Below are 19,743 nucleotides of genomic sequence, written 5' to 3'. Positions count from 1 at the left end.
GATATGAATGTAATAGTGCCACTGATGTTCTTGTTTCAGTTTTTCTTTTTGTTTTTATTCAACTTAAAGAATGCTACACAGAGCATACATTCTATGAATTCTGTAATTTTCATAAATAAATGATAGCTATTTGAAGTAAATTTATGACCAGGTATGTGTATCTGCCAAAAGAGACAGTCTCATTGCACCAAGAGTGACAGTCACATTGCAGTAAAGAGTGACAGTCACATTGCAGTAAAGAGTGACATTCACATTTCACCAAGAGTGACAGTCACATTGCAGTAAAGATTGACAGTCACACTACAGTAAAGAGTGACACTCACATTTCACCAAGAGTGACAGTCACAGTGCAGTAAAGATTGAGTCACACTGCAGTAAAGAGTGACACTCACATTTCACCAAGAGTGACAGTCACACTACCGTAAAGAGTGACAGTCACATTACAGGAAGGAGTGACAGTTACATTGCACCAAGGGTGTATGTCACATTGCTGTAAAGAGTGACAGTCACATTGCACCAAGAGTGAGTCACACTACAGTAAAAAGTGACAGTCACATTGCACCAGAAGTGACAGTCACACTTATTAAAAAGTGATGGTCAAACTGCAATAAAGAGTGACAGTCACATTGCAGTAAAGAGCGAGTCTCCTTGAAGTAAAGAGTGAGTCACATTGCAGTAAAGAGTGAATGTCACATTGCACTAAAGTGTGTGTGTGTGTGTATGTATGTGATTTTGATTTTTAATGTAACTTTAACAATTTTCCAGTCATACCGATGTCTGTAGTGTGGCAGTTTATAGTGATGTCTAGCACTGGGCATCATGTCACATAATCCTGACACCAGGCCAACTAGTCCTATCACTAACCTCTTAATACTGAGAGCCAAGTGAGGCAGCTGTTAGAACCATTTTTGTAAGTCTTTGGTATGACTCGGCTGGGGATTGAACCCACGACCTCCCGCATCCAAGGCGGATGCTCTTACCACTAGGCCATCGGAGCAGTGTGCAGTAAAGTGTGAGTCACATTGTACTAAGAGTAACAGTCACCTTGCAGTAAATTACTTAACTGGAAGCCCATAATTCCTGAGAAAACAAGAAATGGTTAATTGCAATCTACAAAACATGTACAGACTGTGAAATGGTGAGAATTACAGCAAATTCAATTTCTAAAATCAAGTTAAACATATATGTTACTCCTGCTGACACAAATGTAATATACTCTTGTGTTTGCATGAAGTTCAGGCATGTATAATACCTTTAATTAGTTTGCCGTTTTATCCACCATTGCATGCAGTAATCAGTAACAATGATACCGTGATTTTCAGAATCCCTGCAAAGTTATAAAACTTGTGCATGTCTAGTTTTAAAATGACTAATAGACACATAAACCTTAAGATATCATGTTACTACATACTACTGCGTACAGTATGAGCAAATATATTATTAATATTACTCTGTTTATCATATCTAAGAATTAGTTTGCCGTTTTATCCACCATTGCATGCAGTAATAAGTAACAGTGATACCGTGATTTTCAGAATCACTGCAAAGTTATAAAACTTGTGCCTGTCTAGTTTTAAAATGACTAGTAGACACACAAACCTTAAGATATCATGTCATTACATACCACTGCATACAGTATGAGCAAAGATAGTATTAATATTAATCTGTATTATATCTAAGAATAGCAGACAATGGGACATGTATATCATTTGGTTGTATCTATGGCAGATATATTAGTTAGATTGCTTCAGTTCATGTTTAAAGCTTGCTTTTGAAGAAATCAAGACCATGAGTGAGACATTTTATGCAAATTTTCAATCTGTATGTAAAATTTGTACAGCTAGCTAAATATGTTTAGTGTTGTGAAGTAAGGTTGAGGGGTAACTCACTGTTACCAATTTTTTAAATGGTTAGCAATACTATCTGAATGATCAGCAGTCATTCCAGGTAATCAATACAGTACTAATAAACATGACATACAGTAGCCATCACAAAAACCAAAACATTTAGAATTGAATGTTATTTGGGTTCAATAAAGAGAGATTAGAGGAAATTGAGATTAGATTTCGGTTCAAACCTTTAAATGCATCAGAAAAACCACTTTTTTAAACATAGTTATAAACTATCATGAGACTTACCTTCTTGGTATATATTTTCATATAATTTTTACATTTGGATACAGAAGTGATCTATGATTTTTTTTGCAAAACTGACAACCTATCTGTTAGGATAGTTTATGACATCAGTACTGTTTAGAGGAAAAGATACCGTTTGCTACATGTAATTGCTTTAAATAAACTGAACCAATCAAAATTACTATATTGTTACTTTACATAATCATTTATTGTAGCAAGATATTGTTGTCTGCAAGCGTGTTTGCTGAAAGCACACTGATGCAGAAAATGTCATACAGTTTCATAAAATAATAGCTACAGCATTATAGCTTTGAGTACAATGCTTATTTTTTATACTGGAACATAAATCAATGAGAGAGAGAGAGAGAGAGAGAGAGAGAGAGAGAGAGGAATGGGTACACAAAACTTGTGAGGGCTGAGTGTTTTTTGGCTTAAAATTCATTTTCGTATGATAATGATATTAGACTAGACATGGTTCTGTTATGTTTGTAGTTATGCCTGACATACTTGCTTGAAAACAATTCAAGTAATATGGTTCTGATAACTTTTTCTCCTTTTTAACTTGAGTGCCTTTACTAAACAGCAAGTTCCAATCTGTTATTTATTGTACACTTTTACACAGGTGTAGGGGAGTCATGCACATGAAATTATTGATTATGTTTAGATCTTTAGTGTCATCTCCTCTAAACATCTTCTCTGACTGGGAACTACAAGCACTGATACTTTGAAGACCATGCAACTAAGGCAGGTGATCTGATAATTAACAGAGATTGATGTATCATTGGACATTCAGGACCAGCAAATATATTTAGTAACACAGATTAGAGATAACTGTGGTTGATACTTGTACTAACAGCTGAAATAATTTTCAGCCTAACAACCTGTGTGTCAAGGCTATCTTCATTAACTAATTCCCATGGGTCAGTGTTTAACAGAGTCAGTGTTTGAACCATGCTGCCTCTAATGTTAACCCTCTCCTTTTGAAAAGAGTATCACTCTGAATATAGAATGAAGATGATCAGTTTTCTATGCAGTTTATTAATTACAATGAATTGAATAAAGGTATGGTATATCACTCAGCTGACAACTTATGCTGGTGTGACAAATTATGTGTGTGTGTGATTTGAATTTTTAATGTAGCTTTAACAATTTTTCAGTCATATCGCTATGATGTATGATGTCTGCAGTGTGGTAGTTAATAGTGATGTCTAGCACTGCGGCACAATGACGCAGACATGTAGCATGATGTCCCACCCAGTCACATTATCCTGACACAAGGTCAACCAGTCCTAACACTAGCCTCTTAATGCTGAGTGCCAAGCGAGGCAGCTGTTAGTGCCATTTTTGTAAGTCTTTGGTATGACTTGGCCAGGGATCGAACCCATGACCTCCCACATCCAAGGCAGATGCTCTAACCACTAGGCCATGAGAGCGGTCTTGAACAATGTAACCATTTGTAACTTTACATGAGCCAGAGAATAATCAATATAACTACCATTTCAAATCTTTTAGAAAAGTAATCTCTAGATGCCATTGGGAACAACAATTATGAAGTAGAAAAATTCATATACAATTTATCTTGACAATGAAATGATGTTCACAGTGATAAGACAGGACATGGCATACAATAACTTTCTTTTATATGATATCAAGGTAGGTACTATAATGAGTTGATAAAAACCCAGACGTTAATTTTGTTTTCCTTGTTACTGTAAGTATTTGTTCTTAGAGCCTGCTTCATTAGCTATTATATTTTTGACCCACAGAGCCGGATTTTACTAGATGCTTGTTGTGTTTTGCTTTTGATGATTTTGTCAGCACCATTATAACCAAATACTTTTCCCAAGGAAACACCAAAGCAGTTAGCCCAATGCTGGCTTGAGCCAGGCTGTCAAATCTTAAATGTTAGGATTATGAGTCTGATTCCCTATGAAATGAGCCATCACAGGTTGCTTTACTAGGTGAAATTACATACATACATACATACATACACACACAAATACATACATACATACATCCATCCATCCATTCACCCATCCATACATACATACATACAAATACATACATACATACATACATATTGTCTTTCCCATGCACAGTTACATAAATACATACATAGCCAATAATGATATAGACAGAATATGTGAATTTCTTGTACTTGGAATTGTTGTAAGATAGCATGTTCTTGTACAAAGTGTTACAAAGTGTGGAAAGTATAAAATACAATGAAGTTATAATGTCCTGAACATCTAATTGGGTCAGATATATATATATATATATATATATATATATATATATATATATATATATACATATATATATAATCTGCCTTCCCCAATTGTTTTTGCTTAATTGTGCTAAAATGTTTTTATTTTCAAAATCTAATTCTGAAAAGTCCACATCCAGGTGACCCTGCACAGCTACAGGGGAACAGCTGCAGAATCACATATCAACCGGTTTCTCTTTGTAGCAATTACAGTCAATTGGATTCCAACAAACTGACATTGATAATCTGAAATATGATAGCCTTCATGTCCTCCAGTCCAGTAATTGGGTTTCTAATAAAAGGCAAACTGATATCATTTTGCCTGTCATTTCTGAAACTCCATCCTTAGTGAAGTGACATAGTGGGTTCCTTCTATGATGCAAGTCTGAGAGGGATCACACCAATAAACAGCAGAGCCAAATGGCAAAGAAAGATAAGTGGGGGATAAAAGACAATCTTTTTGTTTTGAAAGATGTTTTGATGACAGAAAATAAGATACTTCAGATATCTGCAACAGCAGTCAGACAACATGCAAAGGTATGTTTTCAATGTCATGATATTTGACAATTGATTTAATATTTTCTTTTAATTTGATAGTTATATTTTCAGTTGACTTTTTTAATCTTATATAATGTAATTTCCATAAACAAAATTGGCATCAAACTGGTTAATTCTAAACTAGTAAATTACCTTCTTTTAAAGATGGATGAATATTTTATATGAGATTTTCCAAGTCATATTTATTTTTTTTTTCAATTTATACAGTAGATGTGATTAGCTATATCAGTTATGTATGTAAAATGTGTTGGCTTTAACTGAGCTGCAGATTGTGTTTAAGCTTAAGAATGGCCTTATAGATATCAGTAAATATTCTTTCAAGGTATTTTATATAAGAATTTGATGTATTGTGACTAGTACCACAATAATAACCCAAGCAGACCTTTAGTCTAAAAGACAATAACATCATTAGGCTGGGTAATAAGAGTTGGAAGATATTCTCCATTTGGTCATTATGAAAGATACACAGTTGCAAGTCCAGTAATGTTAAATACTTTGACCATATATTTATTCATATTGGAACCATTTGTGGAGAATTAAGTAAAAAAGAACCTCTACAATATATGCTATGAATATTGGACACTGGTAGGAAGAATACAAAAGACACAATTTTATATATATTGGATAACTGATTATAAAAGTCCTTACTTCATAATGAGGTCCACAAACACAGGATGTGAGTTACCAAGGGACCTCCAAAAACTGAGAGAAAAAAAAATCCCTTTGATATCAAGAAAACTAGGGGGGAAGCGACGTTAGGGAACTGTGCTGTTTATTGACTAATTCCTCATTTTACAATCTTGTAGATATTAATTTTTAATAACGCGATTTTTCTAATGAAGTTGATTGTTATTCTGTTTAAATAACATTTATTTTCAAAATGTCCAACATAAGAAAGATTGTTCCAACTGGTTTCAACAACCTATCACGTGTTACGAATTAATTAATTGGAATTAATAATGAAACTTCTTATCATCTTTGAGGATATCTCTAAGTGTCAGTTCAAGAATTCTCTGAAACTCACTTGCCTACAATGGTCCATATCTGTGAAATCCAACTCTTTATTTTATGAAGTATCCATTTCGCTTGGCTGCCTTGTCATCTTTATGTTACATACACAATAACATTTATAAGTGTTCGATTGATCAAATGAAGTAAGTTCACCTGACATATGACCGGGGCTGCTATATTTTAAGTTTGTAGAGTTTTCGTGCCTTTTAACTTTTCTTTTATTCCACCTCCTTTATTTGATTCAAAAGACATAATTATCATGTTAATACAAAGGAGACCAGCTTTTAATTCAGTGCAACAATACAACAAATACTTCTGGAAGTCAGTTATCAAAACACGGTCAGCACTTAATTAGGTTTTCATAGAAACGCTATCGAACATAGCTGTTACGATAGATTGACGCATTTTATGTTTAATTACAAGAGGACACATTGCATTTATGATGTTTACACTAAAAAGGAACTAAAAGATAGAATGAAAACACTAATTTCAATTGATACAAAAATTATTTAATTTGTATTTATTTATTAAAGTACTGTCTCCACTCAGTGTGAGTGACATTTTCATTGATCAAAATTTCCTTACATGTTGTTAATTGCAGTGTGCTAGGAATGTCGTATGGAAAGAAAATTGAAAATATTGTATGACCTATTTTTAAATTTGATAATTCATAGTGCTGATTAAAATTTTTAGGTCCTATCTACCTTTTTCAGCGATAAAGTGAGCAATACATCAAAGTTTCCATTACCAACTTTGATCGCGATTTGCTTCAAGTTCAACAAAGGGATCAATTGTTGGGGTATGTTCTGGTTTAAAAAATGGGATCCATGCCTGACCCCATGTTATAAGCAGGTTTGCAAGTTATCAGGGCATGAGTTATCGAGGAAGCGGTGTACTTTGTTAGCTTAATTCCAAATGCACACTTATTAAGCTTATATTTTTGCAAATAAATGTTAGTGATTATTCGGCATGATTCTGACTAACTTTATTAAATTCCATTGTACAATTCAATACAAATCAATAATGCCTAACATTTATCCCAATGATATGTTTCTTTATGCTGATGTGAAGTTTACAGAGGTTTACTCATTCATGTAGTGGGTCTTTTGTCTTTAGGACATTTGTGACAGAAAATTCAACATTTATATGCTTTAAAGTGTATGTTTCTCAAGATTATATCCTTAATTATTTCATTTTCACAGATTTTATGCAGTTAGTTGTTAGCTTAGAAGTAACAAATTAATTTTTTTCTATCTTTGATTGCAGGAAGAAAAAGGATCAGAAAGCAGAGACCAAGAGTTAGCTTTGTATCTGGCCATTTTTTTCAGATGAAAACACTTTATATTTTGTAAAGAACCAATAGCAAAAGTGCAAAAAGAGAAATTAGCATACAGCAAAATGTCAATGAAGCTTGATAGAAAAGGCAAACAGATTATAGATACAGCTTATCTAGCATGTAAATTGTTTGGACATGTCACCAAAGATATAATTTCAATGAAAAATATTAACAAGAAGTGGCTGGAAACTAGAATAAGAAATTATTCAAAATAAGTCTAACAATCTTGGCACTAGTGGCACAAAACTGCAAAATTGATATTAATCATATGACAAAAGTAAATTGCTGTATGATTTGTGTGATTTATTTTCCTTTTGAGACCGGTTTGATTCTTTCAAGACATCACTGTTTTGAGCAAAATTTACAAACTTTTTGAATCTTTAATGCTAAAATATGAAACTTATGACATAATCTCTATAGGAAGTATTTTGTACTATTTTGTGAAGACCGTATATGCACACTTGTTACTGTTTGCTTCTTTACAAAGATATGATTGCGCTATTATAACCATTATGGCTGTTCCATTTAAACATACATGGTACTCAGGGAAGGTAGTTTTTTAAAAATATTTGCCAAGGTACTTTGATTTCAACGAGTTCATATTAAAATGATAAGAAATTTATAAATTGCATCTATGGGTGAGTACCCCACTTTAAAAGTGCCTTCCCTTTGTCCCAAGTATGTTTTAATGGAACAGCCCTTATTATCTAGAACAATGTTCATTATTCAGTTTAAAGTGACACACTTGTTAGGTATCTATCTGTGCACTGATCATAGAAAGAACGCTTAGCATGGTCTTCAGGATGACAAACTTGATGTAGGGGTGACATCTTTCTTTGTATCCAGATATTATTCCAAAATAAAATCTATAACTAGTCACATTTAACATTAGCACCTCTTGGTATAAGCAAATATCAAATGATATGTAAATGTATTCAGCAATCACCTTAAATTTAATTAGGTATTTGGTATATTTGGCAATATTATAGTGATATTATCACATTCATATACATATTAACTGGGAGCACACAAAATATCAAATGTCTTGATTTGCATCATCACCTGAACATATTTTTCCAGTAGTATAAACAAGCATTTTAAGCTGAAAAAGCTGCTGTTGTAATTGTTGTTTTGTTTATAAAAAATACATTCTTATTGTATCTTTTCTGAAGGGTAAATCAATTGTAACTCAAAGTTGAATGAGAACTATGTCATTATTTTTGTCCATCTTGATTATTCTTATCAATAAAAGTGGACTTATTTTTGTGACCTCTTCCTATGTGTATCATTGCTATGTCATACACAATTCAGACACTGTGTATTGGCATTACTATAAAAAAAATTTAACTACTGTGTTTGTGTTCTTTGAAAGCTAAAAGGAACATCACTGAAAGTTTCCACTGAATAGTTAAGTGTAAATCTAACTTTTTAAGCTCTATCATTAGGATAGGAAAGTTTCAATGGTTCTTTTGCAACATTAAAGTTGCTGCAATATTAACAGTATGCCTTTTTGACATGAACTCCCATTTTCATTAAAATGTGTCAGAAAATAATAATCATTGTGCTTTGATCTGGGATAGAAATTTTCCCCTTGGGATTAAAGATCTGCATCAAACACTCAGCACAGCCTTGTGTACCACTTTAAATTCTGAGCCAAGGATGGAATGTTCATAGTCTACACAGAGGCATATGATGGATTCTATTATTACTACCATGGGCAGTCTCCACTTGGGAGGGTAGTACATTTGATAATCAATAGAGTAATATAAGAACATAAAAAGCATTTACAACTAATATTAAACACAGAGTTCAAGTCCTATACCAATAACAATAAATCATTTTTTTATATTCTGTAGGCAGTGTGAGGCATAGATCTAGTAATCTTACATCAGATATTTTAAACAACCAAATGAATGTTATACTGTTACCAAGGAAATAGGGTAATGTTGCTACTTGTGCTTTGGAATTAACGATATAGTATTTTTACTACACCAGGTTTTGAAATCAAATAAGTTAGTGTTACACTGTTAAATGGAAATAGGGTAATACAACTAAATGAACAATGTAGTATTATCTCTACATCATGTTTTGGAAATAAAGACAATCAGTTTTACACTGTCACCTAGAAATAAAGTAATTTTACTACACAGAGTTGGTGATTGACAATGTAGCATGTTACTACATCATATTTTGGAGATCACAGACTCTGCTTTACAATGTCACATGGAAATAGGGTTATATTACTACATGGGTTTGGTGGAGAGCTATGTAGTATTGTTACTACATCAGGCTTTGGGATCACAAAATCTGTGCCTAGAAATAGGGTATTGTTACTACATGGGTTTAGTGGAAGGCTATGTAGTATTGTTACTACATCAGAATTTGAAGAAAACAAATCAGTGCCTAGAAATAGGGTATTGTTACTACATGTGTTTGGGGGATAGCCATGTAGTATTGTTACTACATCAGATTTTGAAGAAAACAAATCAGTGCCTAGAAATAGGGTATTGTTACTACATGTGTTTGGGGGAAGGCTATGTAGTATTGTTACTACATCAGATTTTGAAGAAAACAAATCAGTGCCTAGAAATAGGGTATTGTTACTACATGTGTTTGGGGGAAGGCTATGTAGTATTGTTACTACATCAGATTTTGAAGAAAACAAATCAGTGCCTAGAAATAGGGTATTGTTACTACATGTGTTTGGGGGAAGGCTATGTAGTATTGTTACTACATCAGATTTTGAAGAAAACAAATCAGTGCCTAGAAATAGGGTATTGTTACTACATGGGTTTGGGGGAAGGCTATGTAGTATTGTTACTACATCAGATTTTGAAGAAAACACATCAGTGCCTAGAAATAGGGTATTGTTACTACATGGGTTTGGTAGACAGCTATGTAGTATTGTTACTACATCAGGTTTAGAAATCACAAAACCAGTGCCCTAGAAATGTGGTATTGTTACTACATGTGTTTTGGGGATAGCCATGTTGTATTGTTACTACATCAGGCTTTGGAGATCACAAAATCAGTGCCTAGAAATAGAGTATTGTTACTACATGGGTTTGGTGGACAGCTATGTAGTATTGTTACTACATCAGGTTTACAAATCACAAAACCAGTGCCCTAGAAATGTGGTATTGTTACTACATGTGTTTTGGGGATAGCCATGTTGTATTGTTACTACATCAGGCTTTGGAGATCACAAAATCAGTGCCTAGAAATAGGGTATTGTTACGACATGGGTTTGGTGGAGAGCTATGTAGTATTGTTGCTACATCAGGTTTTAGAAATCACAAAATCAGTGGTGGGAAATAGGGTACATGTATTGTTAATGCATATGTTTGGGGATTAACCATGTAGTATTGTTACTAGTATGTTTACTAGTACAACATAATTCACTTTACAACTTCTTGTACGTCTTCTTATTAAACTTGATATTGTGTGTACAAGGTTTAAAATTCCTTTAAAAAGGACAAGCAAGCAATTCCTTTTTTATTCTGACAGCCATTATTAAAACCCCAGACATGTATTTAAGTGACTAAAACCCTAGTTGTGTACTTAAATGACTAAAACCCCAAACATGTATTTAAATGACTAAAACTCAGTCATGTATTTAAATGACTAAAACCCTATTCATGTATTTCAATGACTAAAACTTCAGTCATGTATTTAAATGTATAAAAACCCAGTCATGTATTTAATTTATAAAACCTCAGTCATGTATTTAAATGTCTAGAACCCAAGACATATATTTAAATGACTAAAACCCCAGATATGTATTTAATTGTCTAAAACCCCAGACATGTATTTAAATGACTAAAACTCTTGGCGTGTATTTAAATGACTAAAACACCAGTCATGTATTTAAATGACTAAACCCCGGACATGTATTTAAAAGTCTAAAACCCCAGTCATGTATTCAAATGTCTAAAACCTCAGACATGTATTTAAATGACTAAAACACTAGTCGTGTATTTCAATGACTAAACCTCAGTCATGTATTTAAATGACTAAAACCTCAGACATGTATTTAACTGACTAAAACCCTAGTCATGTATTTCAATGACGAAAACTTCATTCATGTATTTAAATGTATAATATCCCAGACATGATTTTAAATGACTAAACCTCAGACATGTATTTAAATATATAACACCTCAGGCATGTATTTAAATGTATAAAACCCCACACATGTATTTAAATATCTGAAACCCCAGACATGTATGTATGTGTCAAAAACTGCAGACATGTATTTAAATGTATAAAACCCCATACATGTATTTAAATGACTAAAACCACAGCATGTATTTAAATATCTAAAACCCCAGACATGTATGTATGTGTCTAAAACCGCAGACATGTATTTAAATGTCTAAAACCCCAGACATGGTTTTAAATGACTAAACCCCAGACATGTATTTAAATGTATAAAACCCCAGACATGTATTTAAATATCTGAAACCCCAGACATGTATGTATGTGTCTAAAACCGCAGACATGTATTTAAATGTATAAAAACCCAGACATGATTTTTAATATTTAAACCCCAGACATGTATTTAAATATCTAACACCTCAGGCATGTATTTAAATGTCTAAAACCCCAGACATGTATTTAAATATCTGAAACCCCAGACATGTATATATGTGTCTAAAACTGCAGACATGTGTTTAAATGTCTAAAACTGCAGACATGTATTTAAATGTATAAAAACCCAGACATGTATTTAAATAACTAAAACCCCAAACATGTATTTAATAGTCTAGAACCTTATTCATGTATTTAAATGACTAAAACATCAGTCATGTATTTAAGTGACTAAAACCTTACATACATACATACATACATACATACATACATACATACATAGACAGACATACATACATACATGCACTCTAGAAGAGCAGAAAGTGCTATACGTGGCATACAATAGCAGGATATGCGTTAATATTAAGTGCAATGAAAGGCATGCAGAGATAACACTTATCTTACAGGAAGGAGATTGTTTAAATCTCCCCCCCCCACACACACACACACTGAGTATAGAACCAAAGTGTATGTGAGTTATGGCACCCATACCTTCTTATTATGATACAATAAATAGGTCAGCAACTTATTGAAGTGAAGCTGAAAGAAATATTATAGAAAGTAAATCTCACCTCTGAACTATTACCCATATTAACATTGTATGGGACGGGTGGGTGTGGGAGGTAAAATGTATTATATTATGCACACTGGAAATATCCCATTCAAGCCTAAGATCGTGAATGAAACAGAGATTGCTTGAGGAAACCTCAGTTTAAATACAAAAGTATAATATATTATAAATTGCTAACTTGCAGACCAAGCATGCAAGCAATTGAAAGCAGATAATAAACAAAATAAACAAAAGAGAAAGGAAGAAAGAAAATGTTGGGCGTTGAGGATTAACTCTTTTAAATTTGTATTGCTGTTACACTTCCACCGAGAACAAGTATCGGATGATTGATTCAGAAATGGACACACATTTGTCATTTGAATTTACTTGGGTAGGCTGTAGAAGAGAGTATATTTGTCATATATATTTATGTGCAATTAGCTTGATATATTATAACCCAGCTAGCGGTCATACTCTCTTAGAACAATAACATATGTAGTATGTACGCTTTCAAGCAGAGACAGAACCGCCAGAAATGTTGTAGTACATGATTAATGTAAATGAATAACAATTATCTAGTGTCGTCATTAACACGAAGTTTGCTTCCCGGTTCTCTTGTCCATAAGAAACACAATCGGCTTTTCTTTCGAAATAAAATGCTTGTGGGCGATACAGGACGTATAAGTAAACGATGAAAATTTCATGAACATTTGATAAAAAAATGTAATAAAGATTTCAAATTGAAATGTATATATTCAAGAGTGAAAACCACCTGGGTAATTGATTTTCTTTTACTGTCATTGTTTGAACAATACACATGGTGCCTGCCAACGGTGTCAACACTAATTTCAGCTTTGAGTATAATGTTCTTTAAGATCATTGTTACTTTCAAGCACAATACACAGTTGAGATCGGATGATATTATTCATTATAGATCAGTGTTACTATAAAGCATAACACTCAACTGAGATCGGTGGATATTATTCAATATACATCATCGACCGCTCAGGTGGCCTAGTGGTTAGAGCGACCGCCTCGGAAGCGGGAGGTCGTGGGTTCGAACCCCGTACGAGTCATACCAAAGACTTACAGAAATGGTACTAATAGCTGCCTCACTTGGTGCTCAACATTAAGAGGCTAGTGTTAGGACTGGTCGGCCTGGTGTCAGGATGATGTGACTGGGTGGGAGATCATGCTACGTGTCTACGGCATGATGTCCCAGTGCTCGACATCACTATAAACTGCCACACTGCAGACATCGTTGCGATATGACTGAAAAAATGTTAAAAGCTACGTTAAAAATTCTAAACACACACACACACTACATCATTGTTATTATGGGTGTTACTTTCAGGCACAACACGGAGCATAGAAGTATTTGCTATTTAATGCGATAAATGACATTTTCCTTTCTTGTTCATTCAGCAAGCTAACAATAAACATGAACAATACAAACAACTATCCATTATGTTGCATTGTATACATGCAGCCCAACCGACACCTGCATTATGGGAATTAATGACACATAAATAGCTGCTCGACTATATGTTGACCCATTGTGGTATTGAGATCATCCGATTTGACTTGGGTGGAAACTATTCACCTGTATCCATCCTACGCTGAAAAAGTTTATCCCGTGCAGGTCAGCTATGACGTCAGAGTGCTGTTGTCAACCAAATGTATGCAATGTAACGTTAAAAATGGAAAAAAGACGACACGTGATCTGTAACCTGCTTCTTAATCATATTAACAATGATTTTTATATTTTAGTGGTCAATGTTTATGGTCAGAGATTTACAAACATCTGTAAGTTGCAATCATGCTCTATCAGTTGGAGTCGGGTATTGGCGCTCCAGAAGGATTAAGGGTTAAAAGTAATTAGGAAAATAACTTTAGCTGGGAATATTCCGCACGCTTTGTTGTACTGCAGCTTGTCTTTATACGCAATATACCGGTAGTCTATAGATGTAGATACGTATGCGTATAGAGTTTAAGAGCAGGTCAGCACAATCCTGGCTATATATTGCCTATGAAAAGTTAAGTTCTGAAAAGATTACATATCCATGAATGTGATCGTGAACGTGTTGCGAAAGAGAAACTCAGATGTGTGTTCTTATGACAAATTAATGTATGTATGTATGTAAAATAACATTTCTCATTGTAGTGTTAATGGATGAAACCCGTGTGCACTGTTGATAATACTCAGAAAACAATTAAGGGTTCGTGTTGTATCATATACTTCCTTTAGCCTCTTAAACTTAATTATAATTGACCAGTTTATAACTTTTCAACAGTGTATATCTTGTCTGCCAATTGATGCTATGAAAGAGAAACCCTAGAAGGTGATCACATGACTATCACTGAGTATGTTACAGAAAGTTACAGTTAGGTTCAGTTCATGACATTTAGATCAAACATTGTTCATACACACGGTGTTGTTTACAACAGTATACTATAAAATCCAACCTTCCATTTATGGCCACTTTTCTCAGATGTTCACCGCTAATATTCACTGTGCTATGTACGTCTCCGCTAGTGTCCGTGTGGTATGTAATGCACCCATCTTCAGCAGTCATTTCCTTTAAAAAGAACATCCAGTTATTAGCCATCATCTATGTGGTTGCTTTTGGAAGTGGTATCTTATTTCCCGAATCTTCACCTTCGGTAAATTTTATACAAGTCAAGACTCCTTGTCGGTTCTAAAAGTTGCTGTACCATATATTTCAATAGACAGTCAGCTTTTAATAATTATGTGTGTGTGAAAGAAGAACTGTTCAAAGAAATGTCTGAATGGCAACCATGCTACTTTAAGCATTTCTTGAAACAGCTCTTATTTTGAACTTTTGTGGAGTATACGTGATCCCAAGTTCCCCTTTTAAACTTGGGGGTGGTAATCCTTCTTGTGGAAGGAATCTGAACTTTTGAATCATCGCAGTTATAAAAATAAAAAGTTCCATCCTAGCTACTTTTTCTCCTAGGCACATACGTCGTCCTGTTGAAAAAGGAATAAATTCCTCAGGTCGGTGTACTTTTCCATCAGCGTCCAGAAATCTCTCCGGTTGGAACTGTTCAGATTTGTCAAAAATTCTACTGTCATGAAAGATAGAATCAAGATTTATTAAAATACTGCTTTCTTTAGGAATTCGTTTGCCTTTGAAAATTGTATCTTTTTGCACTGCATGTGGAATAGCAAAGGGTGTGGCATTTGATATTCGGAGTGACTCCATTATGGTCGCTTCTATGTAAGGTAGTTCCAGTTTGTTTGCCATGGTTGGAAACTGGTCTAGACCTATGACATTTTCTAGCTCCCGATAGCACTTTTCTTGAATTTCAGGGTAACAGACTAGATAGAGTATAGTCCAAAGCATTGTGGTCATTGTTGTTTCGGTTCCTGCCCCAAAAAGGTCACCCACGAGAGCAGCCAACTGCATTTTATTGAAGTTGTTTTCTTTCCCAGATTCCAACCCTTCTTTCATTTCTAAAATGTACCTATCCATGAAATCTCGAATATTTTCTCTATCCAAAGTAGCCTCGTGGGCTGTGTAAATTTCATCAAAGAATTCTAAATAGATTGCATGATGCGACATCAACATCCTCGAGTTGAAAATATCACCGGGTAAATAATGAAGGAACGGGAAGCAATTCATCAAGACGCTCGCATTTCCGAGAGCTTTTGAATCTTCGTCAAAGTTGTGAATAATTGTCAAAAATTTCCTATCATCATGGTTGAAGCGTTTTCCAAATACTATCCCACACATAACATTTGATACACAAAGTCTCAGCATTTTCTTTATATCAAAAGGATGCCCCTGTGTGGAATGAATCATCTCCAACAGAATCTGAACTTCAGCTACTATGTTCTGCTCAAATGAAGTTCTTCCAAAACCAAGATCTTGCAAAAAATTCAGAGATAATTTCCGTTGCTTTCTCCATGAAGGACCAGAGGTGAAGATAACCCCTTCTCCCTTTTTGATTTTATCTAGGAGATAATTTGGTGGTCGTTCGGAGAATTGATTCCCTCTTCTGACGAGGGCTTCTTTAATTGTTTCATATCCATTGATAATCACTAGTAACTGGTGCCCCATATAAACACTGAAAACATCACCATATTTAGTTCTCCAGTCCCTGAATAAACACATCGTATCCTTCCCTGTAAGCTGAGGGATATTTCCTAGTAAAGGAATATAAATATTCGGTCCAGGTGGAGTGTCCCTAGGTTTCTGAATTCCATAGAAATACAGCAGAAATACAACACAACAAAAGAGAAGTGTAGTGACACTGAAGTCTGGTATAATTCCGTAAAATATATTTATACCTGTCATGTTTTCTTTAAAATTACTGTCAGCCAGATAGGCGATAAAGGACTTGTCTAGTCAAGATATCAGTCGCATTTGGTCTCGTCTGCTCGACGTAGTTAGTATTCCGCATTGTAATATATACCACTGACTGTGATTAAACTAGGTAGGTCGCTGTAGCAGAGATCGGCGACGCATTATGTAAATGTGTTATGCGCATCACGTGATACACAAAAGTGAAAATGTGGGGCAAGCAATGACAGCGGCTGATAATATAGCATGTGTAAGGAAATACAAAACAATGGTATGGAACTGTATTTTTATTGCTGCTTTCATCTTACAGTCTTCAACAATGGAAAATTTATATCCATAGTGTACACACACACACACACACACACACACACACACACACACACACATTTGTGTGTGTATAACAGAAAAAAGGTATAAATATAAACAAGTAACTGACATGATTCTCTGTTCAGACTTAGTCTTTATTGAAGACAGTTTTAATTCATGTGTTTAGAACATTTTGAAGAGTTAATCTACAGGTATCATTTCAAAATAATAAAGTTGTATATTCTTTTAGTGATAATACACTTGTACACACAAGAAGTTTTAAAACTGATGACAATGTAGAAATGCGTATCATTTAGTAAATAACATGCCATCCTGAAATATTCATGAATAATTTTATTTTTAGATAAAATATCAAAATAAAATCTATTGGTGATGCAAATTTTGTCCTTTTTTAAGGAAGTTTCCACCGTTGTTGAATCGTTTTCTTTATATTTTTATTGGCAAACAACATCACTGCCATATTAAGTAGTTTGTGTCCCAGCATCACAAACAAGGGTTGCTCTATACATAATAGCCTCTTCTGGTATCTACAAAACGAACCAGAAGACATAAGTAAATGTGTTACATATCACAGTTGAATTTTGAATGTGTGAGATTTATAAGTTTGTTTACTCGTCTTTTTATTTGTACCCTTAAAAAGAAAAATCTGAATAAAGGTTCCTGCATATTAAATAAGCTGCCATTTGAACATTAACATTGTCTTACAATGTAATATATAAACTGCAATTTTTGGTAGTACATAAATTATGCCCCATGAGTCCAACTACTTGTCTATCTTTTTGTATATAAACATCTTTGTACAGTTTTGTATATCAAGCCTGTAGTAATCTACCATTATTTAGACACCTGCAAGGATACCATTTGAAAATTTATTGATAAAATATTTTTTCTTTTGATATCTGAGTCGATGGCGGGACCCTAAGAACTCCCTCCCCCTTGCACTGAGCAGGCCTGTATATAATTCTGAAGTATACAAATGAGTGAGGAGGCAGGACTCCTCTCGCTCTCTCTCTCTCCCTATATATATATATATATATATATATATATATATATATATATATATATATATATATATATATATATATATATATATATATAAGTTTAAGCTCTTGTGTACTTTTGTATTTATTTATCTAGACCCCCTCTGTTTCATTCTTGGATCCGCCTCTGTATCTCGGAATTGAAAGGCCTTGCATTACTAGCACATTCTATTGATTAAAACATCCCCCACCCCCGACGTTAATCGAGCATGTTCTAGTTTCTAAATAGATGTAAATGACGAACCTGATTTGGTGTAAGTGTTGCTCAGATAGGGTCTGGATGATCCGTCCTCGGTCTATTCCCACGTACGAAATGTTTACTGCAGATACATGTCCATCTTGTGATTTTGTCAGTAGTACAAACTCCCCTTCCACAGGCACGCACCTAATGCCCGCACTTCTCGAGATTTTTTTTCGGTTTTGGAAATGGAATCGAAAATACACACGTCATATGTTCACGATCTGAATATATACTATCGCTGTTACAAAGCCCAAAGCAACAATGTATCGAAGCACCACGATTATTTCGCTTTTCAGGGATAGATGCAATCTCTTCAGTATGTTTCACCATTTATATTGTAGTACAAAGCCGGTTTATTTGTTCTACATTCTGCAGCTGATTCTGCGAGCTATAAACAGGCGGGTTATTTTTAGCAATTAACAGTGTCGGTCGATCTCTGCTATATCTTAGGCATACACTAAAATGTGCTGTCCCTTGACTGTTCCACAAATTGAGTATTCAAATGTCCCTTATTCAAAGTGTTGAATTATCGATATATGATTGGCTGATTCTGCCCCGATATAGTTCCGTTATGTATACTAAGTCAATATTTACGAACACATGGTTTCAGGTAATTCTAGCTCGCCCCTTGTCGATCAGTGATATAAATAAGCAAACAAGAACAGGTGAACTACATTGTACATTTGCAGAGTAGCGTTGGCTAACTTGTGAATTTTGCAGTGTTTTTATCATCAAAGGATTAGTGGTGTAGTTTTGTATGATGAACACTGGATTGTAGGAATGTAGGAATGTATTTCAAAATAAATACACTGGGATGGGCACGTAGTGAGATTAGTTAAAATCACGACAACGTGTGATATGGAAGGTATGCTTTGCATAATGCAAATAACGCAGTGGGATTTGTTAAAAGTCATGACCACAGGTGAAATTGACAGTATGCTTTGCACATGAAAAGAACTTAACACCTGCATATCAGTTAAACACATTGTTCCTTCATGTTGATGTTGTTGTTGTTGTTGTTGTGGGGTTTAACACCATTTTTCAGCACACGATAGGCTATACATGGCGGCCAGTATTAATGGTGGAGGAAGAACCCGGGAAAACCCCGTAAAGAGCCACCGACCCACGAGAATCTACTGGCAAGCTTTCTCAAATACCCACATTGGCTGAATCCGAGACTCGAACCCATGCAGACAGAGGTGAGATGGCTGTGATCCGTAACGGAGAGCGCTTTAGACCATTCGGCCACTCGGGGGCCCCTCATTTTTGCTAAGAACCACAACTAAGCTAGCTATGGAAGTCATAAACCAAAGTCTGACTCGTCGTTTCTTCACATACATACATACATACATACATACATA

At 34.5% G+C, this 19,743-nt stretch overlaps 2 protein-coding genes across 10 annotated transcripts in view; one reads left to right on the top strand and one right to left on the bottom strand.

Annotated features, from left to right (window-relative positions):
• The window catches only part of LOC149792277 (uncharacterized), a 126,338-nt gene extending 118,282 nt beyond the window's left edge, over positions 1-8,056 (top strand). For 2 of the 4 annotated variants that reach the window (XM_089970830.1, XM_089970828.1), the window contains one exon: positions 7,237-8,056. In XM_089970830.1, coding sequence (XP_089826956.1) covers positions 7,237-7,322 — 86 coding nt within the window. In that variant the 3' untranslated portion in view covers positions 7,323-8,056. Of the gene's footprint in view, positions 1-4,605 lie in introns of all 4 variants that reach the window. The other 2 variants (XR_016423539.1, XM_089970829.1) reach the window with 2 other exon arrangements.
• Positions 1-19,130, bottom strand: part of LOC149792276 (uncharacterized) — a 161,957-nt gene extending 142,827 nt beyond the window's left edge. For 2 of the 6 annotated variants that reach the window (XR_016423534.1, XR_016423533.1), the window contains exon 1: positions 14,913-15,258. The gene's annotated coding sequence lies outside the window, so the exon portion shown is untranslated. Of the gene's footprint in view, positions 1-14,912; positions 15,259-16,761; positions 16,926-17,214; positions 17,629-18,385 lie in introns of those variants that run through there. The other 4 variants (XR_016423535.1, XR_016423536.1, XR_016423532.1 and 1 more) reach the window with 4 other exon arrangements.
• Positions 19,131-19,743: the final 613 nt, after the last annotated feature.

This window comes from Sinohyriopsis cumingii, chromosome 9 (genome assembly GCF_028554795.1).
Source record: "Sinohyriopsis cumingii isolate HCF-2022 chromosome 9, ASM2855479v2, whole genome shotgun sequence".
Classification (NCBI taxonomy): domain Eukaryota; kingdom Metazoa; phylum Mollusca; class Bivalvia; order Unionida; family Unionidae; genus Sinohyriopsis; species Sinohyriopsis cumingii.
This window is presented reverse-complemented; position numbering and strand designations above follow the sequence as displayed.